Here is a 22,163-nt window from a genome sequence, read left to right as displayed (position 1 = left end):
GTTCCGCGCGAGGGGAGCCACTGCCTTTTCCATCTCGTCCAGCTCATCGTCATCATAGACAAGCACGAAGCCATGGCTTATTACCTCTAGGTTAATCTCCTGAGCATAATGGGAATGAGCGACAGCAAAGGCTTGGGTGATCCCAGTGTGGAAGGCGTCCTCCTCAAGTTGGCCCACCCGTGCCGTGATACCCGTGGCACGAGCTGCGAGCGAGCTGGTTTCCACCGACTGCTCCACCCTTAGGGCATCGATGACCACCCCGACAGCGGCTTGCAGAAGGTCATGCTCATTGCTCTCGGTCCGGAGGATCTCTCGCACTTCGGTAAGCTCCTTCTCCAGCCTAGCAGCAGCGCTCTCAACATCCAACCTTCGGTTCACCGCGACGCCAAGATCCGCCCGGAGGGAGTCGGCCACCCCACGCGCCTCGTCGTGCTCCCGGATGGCCCGGTCACGATCCTCACGAGCTACGCTGCGCTCCGAGCAAAGTCTTTCCTCGGTCCGGCGTAGCTCGTCCTCCTCCTCGCGCAACCGGGTGATCGACGCGGCGTCCCGGTCTGCCCTCTACTGCAACGCCGCGAACCTCTCCTCAGCCTTCAGCTTGAGGTCTCGCTCCATCTCTAGTTTCACCAGGAGCTCGTCGGCCCACTCACTGGCTGAGGCGTCCTTCTGTAGCAGCTCGTCCCGCTCCTTTCGAAGCCTGGCGGCATCCTCCTCGTCCAGCTTCACCCTCGCCGATAGATCCTCAAACATTCCATGAGCCTCCTCCGCATCTCGATGCACCTCGGCCTCCCGCTGCTGTGCAGCAGCGAGTTGCGCGCCTACATCTCCTCGTAGCCTGGCCTCCTTGGTAAGGCGGTCCCATTCCATCTTTTGTTCACGAAGGAACCAGGACTTGTCTCGGCTACGAGCAACAATGTTCTGAAAAAGGACCGGAATCAGAAGACACAAAAAAATATGCGAAGAAAGAAGAAAACAAGCGAGAAGATCAAGCGGATACCCAGCTAGAAGGAGCGAGGATTTCGCGCAAGGCACCACTGGCCTCATTCAAGGGATTCAACGCAGCCGAGAACCCGATGTCCAGATTCTCCCGCTCTAGGCTCTCAGCAGCATCGTCAAGCGAGAACACAGTCGATGACGGGTCCTCGGCGGCCATCCACTGAAGCGGCGGCTCTCCCCTCATGGGAGAGCGGCCGCCTCCCGACAATAGGGCCAAAGGTGGCTCCCTTTGGGTCCTCCCCACCATCGTCATGACGACCGAGGACCCTCTGGCCATGTCCTCCTCCATCTGGCCTGCCCTAGGCGCCACGGCCTGGATTGCTGGTGGCGCGGATTGCGCCACCCCCTCGGACGCCACCACGGCAGTATCCGACCCCGTCGGGCTTATCGCGGTCGCGGCCACCTCCGGCGGGGCCCCCGACGGCGTGAACTGCGCTACTCCATTGAATGCCACCGCGGCGGCATCCAACTCTGCCCGACCCACGTCTGGCGCCGTCATTTGGGTTGCCGGGGGCACGGAATGCGCCGCCCCCTTGGACGCCACCGCAGCCGCATCTGGCTACCCCCGGCTTGTCACGGTCGCGGCCGCCTGCTAGACAACCACCAAGGGCACAGGCGCCACCGCGGACGCCGCTGGACCAGCCAACGAGGCCACAACGACAGCATCAATCCTACCCGAAATAGGGGTGACGCCGGGCAGCATGATCCGTCCCTCATGAAGGGCAAGGCTCTTCCTAGGTGCCGGCCCCAAAGGGTGGCCCCATCGCAAGAATCCGCAAAACAGAAAAAGGGCATAAGGTTGGAACGGAAAAATAAAGGAAGAGAACAAGGGGAATCGACGACGTACTCTGGTGCTTTCGGTCGACGGGTACATTTTGGGGACGAGCCCCCGGACCCCAGCTCCAACTCATGTGGGTGGGACCGTTTCAAGCCTGCCCCCTGCTCCGACGTAGGGGGGCTCGTCTCTCTTGCCTCTAGGGGTGCGGCACCAGAGCCGCTCCCCTCCATCAGCTCATGGGGCGCGGCGCTAGAGCCACCCCCTCCATCAGCTCACGGGCCACGGCATCGGAGCCGCCCCCCTCTGCCAGTACCTCAGGGACGGCCTCGGATCCGTCCCCTCCCATCCACCGATCCACCGGCAGCACCCCGTGGGTGACGGTCGATCCTCTGGCTCTCGCTGGACCCAAAGGCAGGCTCGGCTCCACTGTCCCCGTGGACTCGCTTCCCTCCACATGGAATGGAAGGGTCCATGCAGGGATAGCAAGTCCTCATTCACCAGGTCACCCCAATCCACGTCGGCTGTCGTCTCATCATCGTCGTCGTCATCATCGTCGTCGTCATCACTACTAGTCTCCTATCCTCGATCGCGAGCTTGCTGCTTTCATATCGCCTTCTTCTTCGCAAGCTCCCTCGTCTTCTTGTCCCAACCGGCCAGGGCGCGATTTGCTACCGCCTGGGCTGGGTCCTTCGGTAGCGGAACCGGGCTGTTCTTGAAGAATAGTCCCCCCGGCTGATCCTGCTATCCCATGATTAGCATCAGAGGATCGAAAATTTCAAGCAAAAGGAGCAAGGGAAAAGAAAACTTACAAAGTCAACAAACCCCGGCTCCGACCGCATCGGGGGATGTCCCAGCACCGGGTACACAAAGTCGAGGATGGCGCCAACAGAGTCCTTCGTGGGCTCCATCGCCTCCTTAATACGCTGTGCCACCTCGGAAGGAGGGAGCGCATCATCGGCAAGCGTCGTCCCTTCGAACGACGCTTTAGGCACCATCTGATATAGGGGAAGCACGCGCGCCATCAGCGGCACAACCCTCCTCGTGTGGTAGGCACCAATAATTCCCGACCCCTTCACACCCCTCTCCTTCAGGGTTCGGAGTGCAGCGAGAAGGCCATTGAGATGATTCTTTTGCTTGGCCTAAACGCCCCATCCCCATGACTCCGGGGCCTCCAAGATGTAGCGCCCAGTGAAGGCTGGCAAGGGAGCAGTGGCGTCATTTTTGACGTAGAACCATTGCGAATACCACCCCTTGTTAGAGGTGGTCAGGCGCATCAACGGATATGCCCCCGCCCAGGTGCTACGGAGGTGGATGCTGGCGCACCCCACCAGCGCGTGTAGATCCTGCTTCCCGACCCACCTCTTCACGAGATTGATGGCAAAGAGGTACCGCCATAGGTCAAAGTGGGGATCGATCCCCAAGAACCCCTCGCACAGGGCGACGAATGCCGCAATGTGTCGAATCCCATTAGGGGTAAGGTGTTGAAGCTCCACCTGGTAGTAGTCCATCAGTCCCCGAAGGAACTGATGGGCGGGCATGGCGAATCCTCGCTCGTGGAAATGGGCGAAAGAAATGACGTACCCTTCGGGTGGCTCTAGTTCCCCCTCTTCACCGGGCAGCCACCACTCCACGGCGGCGGTCAACGAGCGAAGGAGGCCTCGGTGGACGAGGCCCTCTAAGCGCTGACGAGAGATGTTGGATTTGTACCTCGGGTCCATTGCGACGGCAGGAGCAGCATGAGGAACAAGGTGGCAGCGAGTTTAACGACGGAGGCAGTACGGGTGCGAGAGACGTAGGTGATTGACGGCGGAGGCTAAGGACGTGAAGGTGAGGAGGCAAAATGCGGAACCCTGGGGGCGAACCCCGTGGTTTTATAGGGGTGACGGATGCGAGAAGGGCAACCGTTTGCCTCGATCTCCGAGCCTGCCACGCACATCATCGTGTCACCTCGCGGGATATGCGCACACGATCCCTATCCCTTCCTAAAAAATCACGCCAGACGGTTCACCTTCCCCCGGCGGACCGGGACTCTCACTCCATCGAGGGGACATGGGTCACAGAGCTTTTCCCTCCGGCCCACCTAGGGTCCCAAATCCAGAGGCCCATTCCAACGAGGGATAGGCCCACAAACTACCGAGACTCAAGGGCGCAAGCGTCACCAGGGCCTCGATCCGCAGTCAGGTCCTAGCTAGACCGACACTGACTAAAATATCCCATCGACAAAAAACCAAGTCTTGCAGCCTTACCCATGAAGGGTCCGATACTACCCCCAGGCGATTCTACTCAAATCACCCGGGGGCTCGGGGGCTACACCCATCAGGTGCGCTCGCACGCACCCTCTGGCAAATTAACTCCGACGAAATAAAAAACACCCCCCGAGCGATTCTATCCGAATCACCCGGGGGCTCGGGGGCTACTGTCGGTGACCTAACACTGGGGTACCCCAAGAGGTGGAACCAATAACCATCGAACGTTAAAAACTCCTGAACGAACAAGGACGCCGCTGCTTTCCTTGCCCGAATAACGGGAGTTTGGTTCCACCTCGCCCGATGCCCTTGGGCTAGCTCCGCCTTGCCCGAGGGCTAAGGGCTAGACTCTGCCTCGCCCGACCCCCGAGGGCTGGGCTCAGTCTCGCCCGAGGGATAAGGGCCAGCTCCGCCTCGCCCGAGGGCTTAGGGATAGACTCCGCCTCACCCAACCCCCGAGGGCTGGGCTTGGTCTCGCCCGAGGGATAAGGGCCAGCTCCACCTCGCCCGAGGGCTTAGGGATGGACTCTGCCTCGCCCGACCCCCAAGGGCGGACTTCGCCTCACCCAATGTCCAAAGACTGGTTTTGTCTCGCCTGTCAACCTCTCCCCGCCCCCTCATGATGATAGGTACAGAGTAGGACAAGACGTTCGGGTCAATCGCGGCTTCGAGGACCATACCCTGCGCCCCCGGTAGGAAAAGTACTATCAAGGAACGACGGGATGGGTGCTTTAGACCCTCCCAGGCGTAGCAGAGCCTGAATAGTGTTGTGGGTGCGTGCTCTTCGCCCTACAGAGTTGTAGGCGCCGCCTTCAGCTCTCGGACACGGAACCCGACGTAGACATACGACAACCACTACGGTCCAGGAAAGGACTCGCGTCCTCCACAAATGACAGATGTGCTGTCACCACGTTATGGTCCCAAGGGAGCAGCGCCTGCTTCACGGCCCCTCGGGTCCACCAGATCGGAGCACTCGCTTCAGCCTCCGGACGCCCTCTCTGATCGAAAGGCCTTGCCCACAGCGCTACTTCAGACCCTGACCCCACGTCCCTCCGACGGGGACTCATAAGAACCAGAAGGCGTGCGGAGCAAGGCTGGGTAAGGCTCATAAGTCAAAACTACTATACCAGAGTCCATACCCTGCGCGGAGCAGTACTCTGTAGCCATCCTGACATTCTACAGTGGCATCGACAGTATTGTAGGCGCTTACCATCCTCTCGCACCCGTCGGAATAGACTACAAGGCTTGGTAGACGTGAACAACAAGGCTAGGTAGCATACGCATCCTTGCCCTCTCACTTGTAAAGCCGTCCCCTTCATCTATAAAAGGGGATATGCTTCCTCCAACAAGGGGACAAACTTTGGACAACACAAAACACATCACACACAGTCAAGCTGCTACCAAGCTCTTGGCATCCTTTCGACCCTTCCATCAGAGACTTGGGACAAATCCCTCTCTCGACCGTTTGTACCCCTACTACGAACTATTTTTGGTGCTAATAACACGAGCAGCAACAGACTGGACGTAGGGACATTCAACCCGAACCAGTATAAATCTTGTGTACTTTAGCGCAACATCCGAGCCTAACGCGCATCACTATAAATTTACTTGCCGGTGCTTTCACGAAACACCGACAGATTTATTCTAGAATGAAATTTTATACTCCATCTGTATATCCGAATTTTGCTATTTGGATATTCTTATTATGCAAATGCGCCAACACTCTCACGGTGCAACTGATCAGCACAACTCGCCATAGAAGCGGTTGGCTGAGCCAGCCCGGGTTCGAGTCACGGCACCAACTTCTTAAAATAAAAATCAGGGGGACATCTCTCCCCCGGTCAAATCTATTATGCAAATGCGATAACTGTTACTATTAGAATGTGAATCATGTTGTTTTCTTATTTAAATTTCAAGTTATATATTTTTTCTCGAATACGTAAAAATTTTATGTATCATTGTATTAAGTAGAATAGTTCAAGTTATATATTATTATCTAGAAATATTATATGAGAATGATATCTAAACAGAGCCAGAGACCGGGACACCGGGGAATGAAGACGCAACGCCAATGCTAGTGGTGGTTCAGGAGAAGCTATCACGGTGGGATGGGCGGAAGCTTCGTGCCGGACGGTACGGCGGGGTGTCGCGGCGTGAAATAAAGCCGTGCGAATCGATCGGTCGAAGCCCAGGAGGCGGCGAACTGCCAGTGTAGTAATTCCTCTCCCTCATCCGCGATGAAACACGTAGAAATCATGAGATCTGGCTGGAGAAGAACGAAGACGCGTCGGACGTGACAGGCTCGGCTAACACGCTGCAGCAACGGCTGCACCCATGTCGACGGACAGGCTGATGATTTTTTGGTGTTTTTTTTTTCTTTTCAAACGGGAGAGAATGACCCGCGAGGACAGGTCACAGGTAATAACTGCCTACTTGACCTGTGTATGCTTTTTACTCTGATGCTCAAAGAGTGAATTTTACTGCTATCCTGTAAAATAACATCAGAGCGTCGTGTCATCGATTGGGAACTTGTCACCGTCCTATTACTCTATTATTAGGTGGTTGTTGCTTGCAGCCGATTTGATCATTTGATGTGACGTGATTCAGTTATTGATGACGCGGCCTGACAAGAGCCCCTTTGCAATGCATGGATTTCTCTATTTCCTGCGGGGTTTTTTTCCCTATGAAAACGAACTTGTTCCTCCTGCACAATTTATGTGGAATTCACGTAGACCCTGCAAAGTGACTAAGGGTCTGTTTGATTCTTTCCTCTAAATTTTAGATCTCTAAACTTTATTACAGCTAAAACTCTAAACAAGTGATCTAAAGTTAGCTCTAAATTTTAGCTCACCTCATATTAGAACTTTAGAGCTCAAAAGTGATCGCTATAAAGTTTTTAGAGCTCCAAACTTTAAAGGTAGAGATCCAAACACACCCTATAACATATGGATACTGCAGCTGTATTGATTTGGAGTAACCGCAACATGAATACCCTCATTCCTCTTTCTAGCACATCTCAAAAGTCAAAACAGAAGAAACAACATAGGGGAAACCGACTCCACTACATCGCAAACGATCGCCCGACCAGGCGATCGAACAGACAAGACCGACCCGTTTCTATTTCGGGGGAAAACAAAACCCCACCTCTTTCCCCTTTTGGCATGCACGCATTCGGTTTCCTTCGCGCGTGCGGACACGCCTCTCTCATTCTCTTTCCGCGCACTCTGCCGCGCGCACTACTTTTTCTTTTTTTCGCGAGCTAAGACGTGCGCGCACAATTTTATTCTAAAACCACCAGGCATTACGGTCCTTTTTTTCGTAGCAGAGCGACAGCAACATCATGGTAACCTACCAGGCACATGACAGTCCTTTTATTCTAAAACCAGAGGGAAAAAAGATCTTCTCAAGGTTATCACTCGTGCGATGATCACGCATGCATATCCAGGTATCAGAGATAAGCAAAACAAGTGTGAGCTGACGCATCACCAAACCAAACCCTGTACGGCACGGCGCTTCAGATAAGCTCCTGCACTGGTCGTGCACGGTGCACATCCAGAGTCCCTCACTATACACAGAGTCCCTCACTATACACGCTACACATACGGTTAACAAAACAACTTCACCAGTCCATACGCCTTGTTCGCTTGGCTTATAAACAGTACTTTTTCAGCTATAAGAAGTATTTTTTCAGCCAACGAAAAGTATTTTACCCTCACAGCAAATCAGCCAACAACATGATTTATCAGCCAAGCGAACAGGACTCACGTGTCCACCCAGCTCCAGACTCCAGAGTCCAGCAACCGGCAACTACGTCAGCTGCGCCGGTAGAGGACACACCACCACCATTCGTTGGCGCCCAGCCGCCCATCCATACCATGCGTAACGGGCAGGTGCCTTGCCTGGCCTGCAAAGGCGCCAAGCCGTATCTCACGTATCCTGCCTCTCATGCATCATGCAGATGCAGATGCAGGAGCGCAGGACAACAACGAGGGAGCGCTTCCTTACCTGCACCAGAAGCAGCCTGGTTTGTGGTTCACTGGTTCCCATCCCAGCGTGGCGTACTCCCCATATCCTGGCCTGACCGCTTCCTTACCGTGGATTTTTTTACATATTTACCATTATTATTATGTGAGTGGTATAAAAAGATATCAGTGACTAATATGTCAGTGACACAGTGTAAGATGTCATCCATAATAATGGTAAATATGTAAATGCCCCGGTTGTCAGCGGGTAACACCAACCAACCAGCCGCAGTCAAAATGGCAAAGCGACGTCCAGAGTCCAGACTCCCTGGCCGGAAAAGCACACGCTCACGCGGCACGCAGATGCCGAAGCGGATTGGCCTCTGAATTCTGAAACCGTCGGAGGCAGCCCCATGTTTCCCATGTCAGGTTCGCTGGGGACGCCCAGTTCTGCAGGTCCGCTGCCTGCTGCCTTATCTTCAGAGGCCACCGGAGCCCACAGCGTGACCGTGACCGTGCCGTGCCCACCCGTCGTCGTGTCCCTGCGTACCAGCCACTAGGAACAAACAGCACACACGCCGCACAGGGCACCGGGCCACCGGCACAAGAGCAGACACGCACACACACCCGCCGGTCGGTATCGCCCTCCGCCTATCCCCGTCTGCCGTCTCCATCCTTTATTTTCCGATGACTCCTCTTCACTGTCCTGAGCTTATCTTCCTTCCTCACACGTCAAGAACCATGTGACACCTCGCCACCGGCTCCGCCTTTAGCTAGCCTCCCTCTTGTGTCATTGTGTGGCAGTGGCACACTATAAATCCCAGCGTCTCCCCGCTCTTCACCTAGCTTACATACCTACCCTGTCCAAGAACCAGCAAAAGAGAGGAGACAGCACGAAAGGAACCGAGGGAAAGATCGAGAGGGGCGAAAAAAACTTCACTTTTGGACTTCAATTCCATCGTACGAGCACATGAAGATCCACCCAGCAGCTCCCGCTGGAGGCGGCGCCAAGAAGGACCTCCGGCGTCTGCCGCACGTGTACAGCAAGGTGCTGGAGCTGCCGCTCCCGGCGGACACCGACGTCGAGGTGTTCGAAGGCCCCGACGCCTTCCACTTCGTCGCGGCGCCGGCCGCCGGTGCGCGTGCTGGCGTCGTGCGGGTGCGCACCGTCAGGATCCACCCCGGGGTTACCAAGGTCGTGGTGCAGGCCGGTGGCGGCGCCGAGGGGGCGGCTGACGCCGGCGACAGCATGGAACTCGACAGGTGGCGGTCCCGCCTGCCTGAGCCGAGCTGTCCGGCCATGGCCGTGGCCGGGTACGTCGATGGCCAGCTCGTTGTGACAGTGCCGAAGGGCCCCGGTGGCGGTGAAGGCGGCGACGGCGGGCAAGGTGAGGTTACCTGGAGATGCAGCAGCGGAGGCAAGATTAGTGGAAGACTGGTGGTTGTACAGTATGAGCAGTGGAGAAGTACCCTGGTTGGTCCTTCATCTAATCTGGAGTACCTAGTAATGTCTTAGCCATCTTTGTTTTTTTTGGTAAAGATGGGCTGTTCATCATGTTGCTTTAATTTCCTTCCTTCCCTGGTTTCCGTTAGCGACAGACAGATGTTTCATGAGCTATCCTCCTACTGCTTCTCAAGCATATGGAAAGCAACTATTTGTAAATTATATATTTTTGGTTGCCTTGAAATCAAATGTAAATTCTAGATAAAACTGTGTTGTGGTTGTGTGCCCACTTGATGCAACTTGGATTTTTATCATGGTAGATAAGATTTGGTGGAGCTTAATCTGTAGACCAGATCTGATCAGTTACTGTTTCTGAAGATTAGGTGCAAAGTGGACCACTTGGTTGGTGCTGCATGTCACATGGATTCATCAAACCTCTCCATTTTGATGGCCCACGGTTTGCAGCCTAGTGTCTGTTAGTCCTACATGAGATAAGATAGTCGTTCTGGTACAAGGCAATATAAATCGCAAAAATATGAATGGTTTCAGGAAATATATGTATGTACTGCTACCAAACCAAAGGTACTGCAGCTTGATGATCCCATGTTCAAGAAGAGTATACTTTTTTAAAAATCTTTCTGTGGTTCAACTCTTCTAGCAACAGTTCTTTTGTATGCTATTATATTACTAGTTGCCATTTCTTATGTAACTAGCTGAACTCAGGTCAGTGATCACCTGATATTCTTAAGTTCCAGTCAGTACACTTGCCAGTTGCTTTCACCCACAACTTAAAAGAATAAAATTATCATAGGCCAATTAGTCAACAATACCATAATAGTTTGGATGAAGTAGCAACTCCTGCACAAGGGTCTCCAACAAAAAATAAATAAAACCATCTGTTATCATTCTCATTGGAAGCAGCTTAACGTGATACACAAACATAATAAAATATTTAATTTAATATGATTCCACACAAAACAGAAAATAATGACTAAACTACAAGAATTACTTTGATAAAGTGAAGCATCAAAATATCAATTTGATATTTCCAATGTTGGTAGTTGATGCATGCTGCACTGTTGACTAGGCTATCAGGGTGCAAAAGTCCAAAGTTCCTCCTCTGTCAAAAAAAAGGTCCAAAGTTCCGCAAGAGGATTATATGAATATACCAGGCACATGCAATTGATAAACATCTGTGTTAGTTTCACTGGTTAAACTATATGTGTATATTTTCACGAATCTCAGTTCAAGTTGCAAATAAAGGGAACAGTGTCTTCAATACAAAGAACACCAAACAGCTGATGGTAAGGGGTGGAACCGCGGAAAGGAATACAAGCAATGATACTAGTTTAAAGAATCAGGGAAAGGAAAACATGATGGACCCAACAAAGGGACCGAAAACCCAGTTTTGTAAAGTCTACTGCATGATGGACAAGAATGGACGAAATTCTATCAAGATCACCCAAGTTGTTGCTCATGCATCATATTAAGCTAAACAGCTAAAGCACACAACGATACTTTGTGATCTTTCTCAAGAAAAATGAAATCCATTGGACGGTCACTACTTTTACCTATACTATCAATACAGTGGGTAACATCACATCGGTTTCTAACTTTCTATCATAGCAATTTGATAGAAATATGAATTTGGGATTATTTTATTTTAATTCTAACAATCAGGGCAGACAAAGCCCAGTATCCAGAAAAGAGTTGGGTAATAGGTCCGAGCACCAACCTAATCTACCAAGAACCCACATATTTTGGATACTAAAAGCACTAAAAATATGCAACACAGGTTAGGCTATTGATCAAACACCATCCGGTACCAGGGAAAATGGGGGTCGTTTATATGTACCGGGCCCTCACTATGGGTCAAATAAGCCGCTGGTCACCAGTTTGAATAAATATGCCCTGCCTGGAGCCAGCTAGGAAATGACACCATCACTAGCTAAATGGGCCAATTACTGAATAAATAAGGTCACCATCAGCCAATCCAAACAAAGGTGAATCTTAGTGCCTGCTCGTAACACATATTCTATTTCTGAAGTACAAACAAAGTAGGGGAAAGTAGATTTGCTTCATTGAGGTAATCAGCCATACAGGTCATGGGTCCATCTTATCTTCCTAGTGGGTCGGCCAAATCAAAGGGTTTGACAGTAGCTGAAGCTTTTTTTTTAGCTGAGTCCTGAGCGTATTGTATCTTGTCATCTTAAAGCAAAATTTCTAAGTGTTTGTTGAACACTGTACAGTGCACAGTACAGGACTGAGAAGGATGCAAGGAATTTATTTATATTCTGGAATCTGAGTTTCAAAAATGGGTTATCTCAATGAAGAACTGAAGCAAAATGGTGAAACATGCTAGCACCTGGGCATATATCACAGTACATAACTAGATGACAAGTCAAGTGACTATAGATTTTCTCGAGTTCTCAATGAACCCCTCAACCCTCATTGATTTTCTTTCTAAATAAAACCTTCTGCAACCTGAGCTCAGCATCCATGTAACTTCATGCTTCTCACATGCACACATGCAAAGTCAATAGTCTGACATGAATACATGATAGTCTATCTGAATCCGAGATATTTTCCATGTCAAACATAGAACTGATCAAACAGTTCTGAACTAAACTGTTGTAAAAAAAATATTCAACCCTGGATTTCGTTTTCCAGGCTCGATGCACTTAAGGCTTCTGGAAGTATTACTGGAAAGTCATGGTGCACAGATAGTTCTTCGTGAGCTCATGCAAATCCAGCTTCCCTCATATCAGCTATGGTTGAATCAAGTCCTTCATGTAAATCAAACTTTTGGTATCCAGCAACCAATATATCATATGTAGACCTGTTGAGCTTCAACAAACTTCGGATGCGATTCAAGAACAGATCCAACCTATCAAATTCCCTGTGCCGAAAATAAGTACAGATTATGACCTCGACATCCTCCGGACACATAAACATCACACCATTGTCCAACATCCGGTAAATCGCATGCTCCATATCTGCCAATTGATCTTCCTTAGCATAGAACCTGATAATCCCATGGTGCAGTTGTGTTTCAGAACTCGAGTGTGTTCCCTTTTGTATTAGGGCAAGCAGCTGCTCCATTTTATCAATTTCACCTCCATCTAGGCATATTCTCATCAACCTCGCAACTATAGCTTTGTTCAACTCCCAATTGCCATCACTTATACGTTTTAAAAAGTCTCCTACTCTGGCCTCCTCCTTTCTAGAGATAATCTCAAGACTGGCCTCCAAAATAGTAGAGTTTGGCTTAATCGCCAAGGCAATCATTTCCTCAAATATCATTTTGGCATCATCTAGCATGTTCAACTGAACAAACCCTGTGATCAAAGATTCAAAAGCTTGATTACTTGGTGTAAACCCAGCATTCTTTGCAGCTACATACCAGCTCATCATAGCATGGCCACTTTCAAGCAGCGAAAATGCAGAGATGAATGCATCATATGTAGCTGAATTGGGATGGCAACCATCCATGCCTTCCATAGTCTCGTATAAGGTCATTGCAGAAAGGAGGTCTCCGGCCGACAAGAAAGCATTAACAAGGGCATTGAAAATGTTAGTGTTCAGCTGGATTCCCTTCGCCTCCACGCATTCGAAAACTCTCATTGCAAGCGTTGCATTCCTTGTCTGACCACAGAAACAGATTATCCTCGAGTAGGGCTCGCAATCTTGAATGTCTTCCGTCAGCAGCTTCTCTAGTTTCCATTCCAATATCTAAAGTCAATGTTCACCATTCAAACAATGTTAATTAACGGCATTAAATATCTCTTTCTCAAATGCAAATAAAAAAGGTCTCTTAAGAATCTCATGAAAATGTATTTACTTAACGGATTCGATCATATCAGCGTTTCAGAAAACGACTATTGATACGCATCGCAACCGCATTCTGACCCGTGAGGAAAACAGAAATTCCCTTCTGCCGCAGCAGTAAAAGCTAGTAATTAACTAAACCAACCACTAGCTTGATTGGAGAGGAGCCACTCACGAGGTGCGCCTTGGTCGGAGACGACGCGCGGAGAAGCGCGGCGGCGAGGGGCTCCCAGTAGGCGCCGTCGCGGTGGGACCCCGAGGAGGCAGCCTCCTCCATGGTCGCCTTGACGCGGCACTCCGGCTCCGAGACCAGGCGAGCGAGCAGATTCCCGTCCGTCCCCCAGGCCGCGGCGGCTGCCGCAGTCCCCATCCCGCGCCACAAGCGCCGGCGAACGGCGGCGATAGCCATCGTCAGCTCGCGGTGGAAACTGGAAACGGGCCTAATGGATGTGGTACTAAGCAGGCCCACTGAATTTTTCGTGCGGAGAACGCCGCGGACTCTAGAGGAGCCCATCTTAGGATTCTAGCGCAATTCGGCCCGCAAGTAAAGGCCCATATCTCGCTGCCGCCTAACCGCTGGCACGCATGGTCCCTCCGGGAGCTTCTTCATCCAGCTTGCAGCCGGCCAGCCCTTGCGCTCGCGCCACATGGCCATGTAGCCGCGACGCGCCTCCTCTTGCTCCCCTCCACGTCTCCCGCCTCTGCACACATGACAAATGTCCCTCCTCGAGCTCCACGCACGCCGCATATAATCGCAACGATCCAATGCACGGACCGCGAGTTGTGTAAGCACACCCAAATCTCAAGAGCTAATCCAATCAGCGGTGATCTCTAGCTACTTAGTTTTTGGTAGTAGGTGATTGTGATACACCAGGTAGCTCGAGAATGAGCCAGGGGCAGCCGAGGAGGCCGTCCGGCCACCAGGTGACTAGCGGAGAGCAGGGCGCCGTCCGCTACGGCGACGTGTTCCCGGCGGTGAGCGGGGGCCTCGCGGAGAAGCCCGTGGCGCCGCAGGACGCGGCCACGATGCAGTCGGCGGAGAACCTGGTGTTCGGACACACGCTCAGGGGCGGGCCGGCGGCGGCCATGCAGTCCGCGGCCACCGCCAACGAGCGCATGGGCGCCGTCGGGCACGACCAGGCCACGGACGCCACCGCCGTGCAGGGCGTCACCGTCTCCGAGACCTGCGTCCCGGGCGGCCGCATCGTCACCGAGTTCGTCGCGGGTCAGGCCGTCGGCCAGTACCTCGCGCGGGACGACGATGGTGCCACGGCTGGTGGAGGCGCCTCTGCTGGCGCGGTGGATAAGGATATGACGAATGTGACGATCGGCGAGGCGCTCGAGGCGACGGCGCTTGCGGCAGGTGACGCGCCGGTGGAGCGCAGCGACGCGGCCGCCATCCAGGCGGCGGAGGCACGCGCCACGGGGCTGGACGCGAACGTGCCCGGCGGCCTGGCCGCGCAGGCGCAGTCCGCCGCCGCGGCCAACGCGTGGGCGTGGCGCGACGAGGACAAGGCCACGCTCGGCGACGTCCTCGCGGTACTAGTGACGACGGGCCGTTTTCGTTTCGTGCCGCTGATATTATCTTACCAGTGTGTACAGTTGTACATGCGTGCTGTAAGGGATCGAGATCTTGACTCTTGTTGGTGCATGCATGCAGAACGCGACGGCGAGGCTGGTGGCAGACAAGCCGGTGGAGCGCGCCGACGCGCTGGGGGTGGCTGGCGCTGAGAACCGCAACAGGGACGACGGGACGGCGAGGCCAGGAGGCGTGGGCGCGTCCATGGCTGCGGCCGCACGGCTCAACCGTGACGAGGCGGTCTGGGAGTGAAGCAGCTAGCGCGGGCGCATGCGCGTTGCCGGGGACACGAGACGTGTCCTGGACCCGGCCGGAGTCCTCGGTTTTTTAGTTCGCTAGCTCTGTGCTCAGCACGCTCCGCGTAGCTGCAGACTGCAAAGTATCGTATCAATGTGCCGTCTCAAAAGGTGTGTATTTCGACTTCAGGTGAACTGAGTTGGACTGTATATAGTAGTGTTGTAGCGTCTTGCAATAATAATAATGTAATATACGCGCGCGTCAAAGTGTGACCACCGTAAGATATATGTACCCAGTGCACTTGCATGTTAATGGTGAAGATGTGGTAGGTCAACTCTACAAAATAGCCCCCTATACTGAAATTTGAATTCGAAGGTTCAGGTAAAAAAAATCGAACAAATTTGAAAGTTCAGCTAAAAAACAGGTTTAACAGTCTACGATCATGTCTGTAAAAAAATGTCTAGCGGCCCGCCCCCGCCATCCGGCGCGTGGCGGCCGCGCACGGGCAGCGCCGCGGCGCGTGCGTGGTGCCGAAGCAGAACAAAGCCGGAGAGCTGGATCGGATCGGAGCTGCCGCCTGTCGGGCTCGGTGGTCGTATGCGTGCGTGCGCGATCTGCCTCCTGCCTGCCGCGCGCCAGAGAATTTACGGCGGCGGGCGGGACAAGCGCGGGAGCACGGATCCTGTCCGTGTTGTCCGTACCCCCGCGGTCGCCGGCGCCTGCCGGCCGCCACGCTCGGGTCGGTCGTTGACCTCGCCGGCTCGCCGCCACTACGAGCTGGACAGACGATCGAGGCGCTCGTACGCTCGGTTCATGCAGGTAGTATAATGCACACAGCATCAGCTGCTGGCTGGTGGCTGATGCCGACCCGGTCGAACGGGTCATCAGGATACTAACTAGTCAATCGGAACTAGCAGTAGGTTGGTGACCTGACCATCTACTGGCGCGAGTGGGGTGAGGTACGACGAGCTGCTTCTGCCTGCGCGTGCGAGCCCGGACGGGCGCGCTGCCGCGTGCCTGGCCCCGGCGCCTGCAGCGTAGTTTGGGCAGCGGGCGCACGTCTCCAACACGTACAGGGCCGTCTGTCCGTGGAGCAGAGGCGCAGCGCAAACGCCCGAGACGGCGCCTAATTTATGAGCGCGCGCGAGCCGGTGCAAGGCGGAATGGGCCGGGATGTATGCCTTGGCTTGCCCTGCTCGCCGGGCATGCAAACGCCAGGAAATGGAAATCATGGCGGCGCCGGCGCGGGTGGGAGACTGGCCGGGAGGGACAGCCACGCGGAACACGGGTCATGTGCCACCGTACCGTACGTTCCGGCCGATCGCTTCGCGGACAGTACTTTACTTACCGCATGTGACTTGGCCGGCCAGTGGCTCGTCGCTCGCTGCCTCGCTCACATCAGTATCCGGCAAAAGCAGTGATCCTCTGCACAGACTACAGAGCGCGTGTCTTGCACGGTGCCGACGGAGGAGAATGGGCAGGAAATGCATTGGATTGGAACTACCCGGTACGGGCAGGAACTGAGAAGAAGATCGTGCGAGTTGCATTCCATGGGAGACGCGGAGACCTCCCTCCATGAATCCATGATGGAGATGGATCGATCTGCATGCAACTTATTGCTCCTGTGCGTGGTATCCGCCCATGCATATGCATGCGCATGCAGCACCCTGGCCCCGCGCTCCTGAACCCTGTTCACTTTAATTTATCGATGCGTGTACGCCTGAGGCCTGCCTCAATATGATAGATGCTTATACTCGGTTGCTCGCGTTATTGATTGCCATTTGCACGGCCATTGCCCAGTTGCTCATACAGCTAATATATGTACACACTACACGGAGTACACTCGTCGGCAGTAGTATAACTGAGTTGCCTATCTTATTCTTAACCATCGGTTTAAGCTTGGAAAATCGTAGCGAGTAAGCTACTAGCTAGCTAAGGACATTATTGCAGTGCGTGAAGATCCTCCTGTACGTACAGGGCTGAGTAGCTGAGACGATCGAGTTGCTGACGACGGTACGTAGATGCAGACGTAGACGGACATGTGACTGCATTCAGCATCTGCGCAGCGCGGCAACATACTACCGTGGCTGTACGATCGAGGGCACATGCATGGAGCAGGCACCGGCTACAGGTACATGGTCACAACTCACAACTCGGCATTCAGCCTCGGTGAAAACTGTGGGTGACGTATATATGGAGCACGCTGCGTGCACACCGATACCACGCACAGAGTACGCTACAGGCGTACGTGGTACAGTCTGTACGAGCTGGACCAGGTGCTGCTGGCAAGCAGTAAAAGGGAGCGTACAAGTGGAGTGAATTGATGGAATTCGGCGACGCAGTAACCGGCCGGTTCTGTCAATTTTGGACCAGCAGAGGCAGATCGACAACTTGTTCGGTTGGCTGGTTCATATCGTTGCTGGTTCGTGAAGAAGTACGGTTGGTTGGTTTATGTAAAAGAAAAATACTGTTTCGGCTGAAAATTTACGATCGTATACGATCGTTTTCCTCCAGCAGAACAGGCTAGCCAATTGTACTGTACTGTATGTACCACGATGCTAATGTGTGGTTGTTGAACATGCATTCAAGTGGCGACCGATGCAGGTGTGTACAGTCGTAGTTGTACTCCTACTCGGCCTGTTCGCTGGTTGGTTTCTGGGTTGGTTTGGACTAGTTGGTGTTGGTTTGTTGTGAGAGAAAAATACTGTTGGCTGGCTGGTTTGGGCTGGCTAAAACTAACAAGCGAACAGGATGACTGTCCTACATTGCGTGAGGATCGGAGGAGTAGTAGCATACACTGATGTATAGTGACGGTCTGACGGACAGGGTGAAGACGGAAGTGGGAAAGCCGTTTCATGGCATGTACAATACACTCCACGGAATGAAGTGCATAAACTGAAAACTGAAACACGTTTTTCCGACAGTAAAAGATTCTACGCATTCTCGTATTTCTCTCTGGCCTGTTGTAGGACCGTTTCTGGAACCTGGATATCTCAAGTAGCTAGGAAGTAGGAAGGCTATCGATCAACACACTAATTTCTTTGTGCCGCTTGTTGGTTCAGCTGTTTAATCAGGTAGTATCAACCTACTATTTTGTCCAGAAAATGTGACTTTGTCAGCTTGCATTGCACTGAACTCAGTTCGCCCAATAATAGGTATATAGCGTGAGCCCCCTTACCTGAAACTGAAACGCCACTGCCCTTGCTTCTCACTTTGTCCTATAAACTCGATCCACGCAGCGTCACATGCCCACTTCTCACTCCACACTCCATTCACGAGCCAAAGCTAGCTAGCTGGCTCTCCTCCTCGTGTCCTTGTCACTGTGCACGAGCAGTCGCGCTAGCGCAAGCAAGCAAGCACGATGCTGGGATGCTTCTCCCGGCTGCGGCGGCCGACGACGAGGTCGGCAGCGGCGCCGGAGCCCATGCCTGCGGCGGCGTCCGACGAGGCGTCCACGTCGGCGGCCTCGACGACATCGGCGGTGGGCTCCACCTCGCCGTGCTCGTCGTCGTCCTCGGCGCGCTGCAATAAGGACGGCGACCACGCTGGCAACGACTCCAGTTCCATCGTCGCGGTGGGCAAGAACCCATCGGCGCTGTCCGAGTCTGGGCTGTCGTCGGCCATCGCGTCGCGCCGGTTCTTCCTCTCCTCCCCGGGCCGCTCCAACTCCATCGTCGACTCGTCCGCGCACGGCGCCGCCGCCGCCGCCCTGGGCGTAGGCGTGGGAGCGGCCGGGGTGGCGGTGCCCACGTACTCGCCGGACCCGCACGCCGACTTCCTCCGGTCCATGGAGGAGATGGCCGCGGCGCTGCGGATCGACGCGCGCCGCCGCGGCGACAGGGCGCGCCTCCACGAGCTGCTGCTCTGCTACCTCGCGCTCAACGACAGGCGCGCGCACAAGTACGTCGTCAGCGCCTTCACCGACCTCCTCCTCTGCCTCACCGCCGCCAACAACCACGACGACCACCACCATGATTAGCTCTTCCGACTTCTTGACCGCGTTGCCATTGCCATGCATACGGACAGAATTTTGGGTACGGAGATCAAAATCCTTTGCAATAATTGGCGAGTTACATCAGAGTGCACATCAGCAGTCCCCTCCACATCAGCGTTCCAGGATCAACCAACTGTAAATATTGCCTTCAGCTCCAGGTCGTCGAACTCCGTAGCTAGAATTCTGTTCGGGTGCACAGCATTTTGCTTCAACTTTTTTTTTTCTCTGGGCGTGTTGTGTGACTGTGTGAGCAGTGAGCGTGCTGGCGAAGATATGATATGATATGGCCAGCTTCTATAACACAAAGCTGCATTTGCATCGTGCTCGCTTGGTTTGCTTTGTGCTTGCCTTTGCCTTTTTGGCCATCTCTGCTCTTTTCCTGTTCAGCTCTTTAGCTTTCTGCTCTCTTTGGGGGTGCCTACCTGCAGCCTAAATACGCTTGCTTTTTGTGATAAACTACACGCCACGCCAAAGGAAGCTTGTGCTGTGATTGTAACATTCGTGGTAACTATGCAATTTTTTTTTTGAGTGGAACTATGCAATTTTCTTGAGATAGCTAATCCCATGCTGTTGGACATATGGATCACACTAGTTGAGCTAGATGATCCAAACAGGCACTGTGTATACCGTCGTTCTAAAATCTAAAGAGCCCCGGCAAATTTTGGGTGCTTCGTTCTAAAAACATCACTTGCTAAACTAAACAAACTAACCCATAAACGAGGCGTCCTCCCTTGAGACGAGCGAGGTCTTCGTCGGATCCAACCACAGCCCACAGGCAGCAATAATAACGAGGTGCCGTGCAAAACCAATCGGCCGTCAGGTACAGGCGCTGCAGGCTGCTTCCAGCCTACACATGGCCGCTGTGCAGTTGGATGGATCGCATCTGTAGAGCAGAGTAAGCAACCATCGGCGCCATTACGTTCTCCTGACTGCATTCAGTAGGCATAATTATCTGTAGAGCAGAGTAAGCGACCATCGGCGCCATTACGTCTTCCTGACTGCATTCAATAGGCATAATGCGCGATATAAGACTGTCTCCAACAGAGCATGCAAACCGTGACCTAAATGTAAAATAGGTCATTCACAGGGTTTTGCCTAAAAAAAACAACGCTCCAACGGAAGATACAAACATCTCACCCATTTTGCATACGAGGCTCGAGAGAACGCAAATCTACGTCGTCGAGCCCGGCGCAGGCGGACCGCTGCGGGGAGCCGCCGCGGCGACTGGCGCGGCGAGGTCCGCCTCGAGGCGCGGCCGGCGGGTACCGCGACGAGGTGGGGAGCGGGGCGCGGTCGTCGGGTAGCGGGGATCTAGGGTCCTCCTCGCCTACGACCGCCGAATTCGGGAGGGAGGGGTGCTGCCGCCGACCAGATTCGGGAGAGAGGGGCGCCGTGCTCAACGAGGGAGGGGGAGAGAGGGACGGAAATGGGCGACAAGGAGCCCGCGCGGCCGGCGGGTACCTCGGCGAGGCGGGGAGCGGGGCGCGGCCGTCGAGGAGCGGGGACCCGGGGTCCTCCTCGCCCGCGACCGCTGGATCCTGGATGGAGGGGAGGGAGGGGTGCCGCCGCCGGCCGAATCCGGGAGGGAGGGGCGTCGTGCTCAACGAGAGAGGGGAGAGAGGGAGGGGCGGCGCCGGGGTAGAGAGGGACAGGAACGGGCGGCGCGGGGGAGAGAGGGACGGGTTTTTGGATAGGCTGTTGAAGAATGCAAGTTTTGGGTGCGTGTGCATGACCCAAACTATAGAATGTGTCTCTTATTTCAGTAAACCCTGTTGGAGATAGCCTAAAGGTCATGGTGGACCCACGGTCGCAACGACGAAACCACTCCAGAGGCCGGGGGGTGGGGCGAAGAGCCGTGCCGTCGAAAAGACTCTGGGCAGCCAGGCCGTTAGGGGCACACGTTGACACGGCAACGGCAAACACGATCGCTACTAAGCCGTGTGCCTGACAGCTCCATTCTACGGAAAGAGGCTCACGAATTCACAAGACGAGCGGGCGGGCGGCGCTAGAAAAGCTTGGAGTGCGCGCCCGTGTTGCGATTGCGATCCCTGCAAGGCCATTGACAACGCTGGAGCAGCGACCAAACCAGCACAGGACCCTGGAAAGCAGCTGAACCACGCACGACACGATCTGAGTCCACCACCGGCCATCATTAGGCTGCAGCCTGCAGGTACCATCACCTGTGATCCGTTTCTTTCCGACCGGCTGCGGCACCGACACAATCATCTCCGGTGGCCACGCACAAAGCCGTGCGGGAAACTGACACCCAGTGCACAGAGCACACGACAGGCAGCAAAATAAGCATTACCGGCATCGACACCGGAACTTACACCGACAGGAAAGGAAACAACAGTAACACGGCATCTTTGGCGCCCCGCCAGAGATGCAACACAGCCTTCAGGAAAGCCAGGCGCAATCATTCTGTAAGCAGCAAGTAGTCACACAATCTACCCTGGGGCTCCAGTTGGGACCAAATTAGATATAGCAAGTATATTTACTGGATCGCAGAATAGTTGATGGTAACATAGGGAAAGTCTATAGAGCAAATCCACATGTATATTCAGAACACACACCGGCATCTTGTCAATACATTATAACTTTTAAAACAAAGACCGGTTGAGATCTAACTGAACCTCTGCATACATCTACTATCCATCCAATGAAGAGGAGTTTGGATTACAGATATCTAGGGCGCGTTTGGTTCTTGCCGCGGGATGCCGCACCTCAACTGCGGCCATGCCGGAACTACGGCGCCAAATTTGGCCACAGCACATTTGGCACAACGTGGCGCGAAAATGAACTGCAGGAGTGCGGCACATGTATGGCACGCCACAATTGCGGGAGGGAACCAAACACTTCCTCATCTACGACGCGGAGAGTGTGGCACGTTGCCCTGAGGCAGGGACGAAGCCTGCAAAAAATTTAGGAGGGGCTAAACAAAATAATAGAGACTTTTTTATCTTCACTTAACCTTAGCTCCTCCTATTTAATACATATATGCATAAAATTTTAAGGGAGGGCTTAGGGGGCTCCACGTGCCCAGGATCGGTAGGGGGGGCTAGAGCCCCCCTAGCCCCACCGCTGGCTCCGTCGCTACGC

The 22,163-nt window shown here is 53.7% G+C and overlaps 5 protein-coding genes across 6 annotated transcripts; 3 read left to right on the top strand and 2 right to left on the bottom strand.

Moving 5' to 3' along the window:
* Positions 1–8,706: 8,706 nt before the first annotated feature.
* Positions 8,707–9,725, top strand: LOC136507045 (uncharacterized). Its single transcript, XM_066501901.1, has one exon. The coding sequence runs from the start codon at positions 8,953–8,955 to the stop codon at positions 9,496–9,498; it is 546 nt and encodes a 181-aa protein (XP_066357998.1). The 5' UTR covers positions 8,707–8,952; the 3' UTR covers positions 9,499–9,725.
* A 1,430-nt stretch (positions 9,726–11,155) lies between these two features.
* LOC136507035 (pentatricopeptide repeat-containing protein At2g48000-like) lies at positions 11,156–13,663 on the bottom strand. Its single transcript, XM_066501891.1, has 2 exons — positions 13,430–13,663; positions 11,156–13,158 (listed from the first exon to the last, which is right to left on the bottom strand). Exons 1-2 carry the CDS (start codon positions 13,661–13,663, stop codon positions 12,166–12,168), a joined length of 1,227 nt encoding a protein of 408 aa, XP_066357988.1. The 3' UTR covers positions 11,156–12,165.
* Positions 13,664–14,039: 376 nt separating this feature from the next.
* On the top strand, positions 14,040–15,236 carry LOC136507022 (late embryogenesis abundant protein D-34-like). Of its 2 annotated transcripts, none has more exons than XM_066501886.1 (2): positions 14,040–14,793; positions 14,915–15,236. In XM_066501886.1, exons 1-2 carry the CDS (start codon positions 14,140–14,142, stop codon positions 15,083–15,085), a joined length of 825 nt encoding a protein of 274 aa, XP_066357983.1. In that variant the 5' UTR covers positions 14,040–14,139; the 3' UTR covers positions 15,086–15,236. The 2 variants fall into 2 exon arrangements, with proteins under 2 accessions (XP_066357983.1, XP_066357978.1); XM_066501881.1 differs by having other exon boundaries at positions 14,040–14,799.
* Positions 15,237–18,354: 3,118 nt separating this feature from the next.
* Positions 18,355–19,697, top strand: LOC136507012 (transcription repressor OFP12-like). The gene has a single exon (XM_066501875.1). It carries the CDS (start codon positions 18,432–18,434, stop codon positions 19,047–19,049), a length of 618 nt encoding a protein of 205 aa, XP_066357972.1. The 5' UTR covers positions 18,355–18,431; the 3' UTR covers positions 19,050–19,697.
* Positions 19,698–20,197: 500 nt separating this feature from the next.
* Positions 20,198–20,794, bottom strand: LOC136468886 (vegetative cell wall protein gp1-like). Its single transcript, XM_066467294.1, has one exon. It carries the CDS (start codon positions 20,792–20,794, stop codon positions 20,198–20,200), a length of 597 nt encoding a protein of 198 aa, XP_066323391.1.
* Positions 20,795–22,163: the final 1,369 nt, after the last annotated feature.

This window comes from Miscanthus floridulus, chromosome 1 (genome assembly GCF_019320115.1).
Source record: "Miscanthus floridulus cultivar M001 chromosome 1, ASM1932011v1, whole genome shotgun sequence".
Taxonomy (NCBI): domain Eukaryota; kingdom Viridiplantae; phylum Streptophyta; class Magnoliopsida; order Poales; family Poaceae; genus Miscanthus; species Miscanthus floridulus.
The sequence above is the reverse complement of the archived record's forward strand: the minus strand, read 5'-3'. Positions and strand labels throughout refer to the sequence as shown.

What these genes read in the sequence shown, in the direction of transcription:
- LOC136507045 (XM_066501901.1), top strand. Translation starts at nt 8,953, where the DNA reads ATGAAGATCCACCCAGCAGCTCCCGCTGGAGGCGGCGCCAAGAAGGAC.
- LOC136507035 (XM_066501891.1), bottom strand. Translation starts at nt 13,663, where the DNA reads ATGGCTATCGCCGCCGTTCGCCGGCGCTTGTGGCGCGGGATGGGGACT. An exon ending in CTCCGACCAAGGCGCACCTC is followed by an intron (nt 13,159 to 13,429) that starts GTGAGTGGCTCC and finishes CATTGACTTTAG; the next exon opens with ATATTGGAATGGAAACTAGA.
- LOC136507022 (XM_066501881.1), top strand. Translation starts at nt 14,140, where the DNA reads ATGAGCCAGGGGCAGCCGAGGAGGCCGTCCGGCCACCAGGTGACTAGC. An exon ending in GCGACGTCCTCGCGGTACTA is followed by an intron (nt 14,800 to 14,914) that starts GTGACGACGGGC and finishes GCATGCATGCAG; the next exon opens with AACGCGACGGCGAGGCTGGT.
- LOC136507012 (XM_066501875.1), top strand. Translation starts at nt 18,432, where the DNA reads ATGCTGGGATGCTTCTCCCGGCTGCGGCGGCCGACGACGAGGTCGGCA.
- LOC136468886 (XM_066467294.1), bottom strand. Translation starts at nt 20,794, where the DNA reads ATGCACACGCACCCAAAACTTGCATTCTTCAACAGCCTATCCAAAAAC.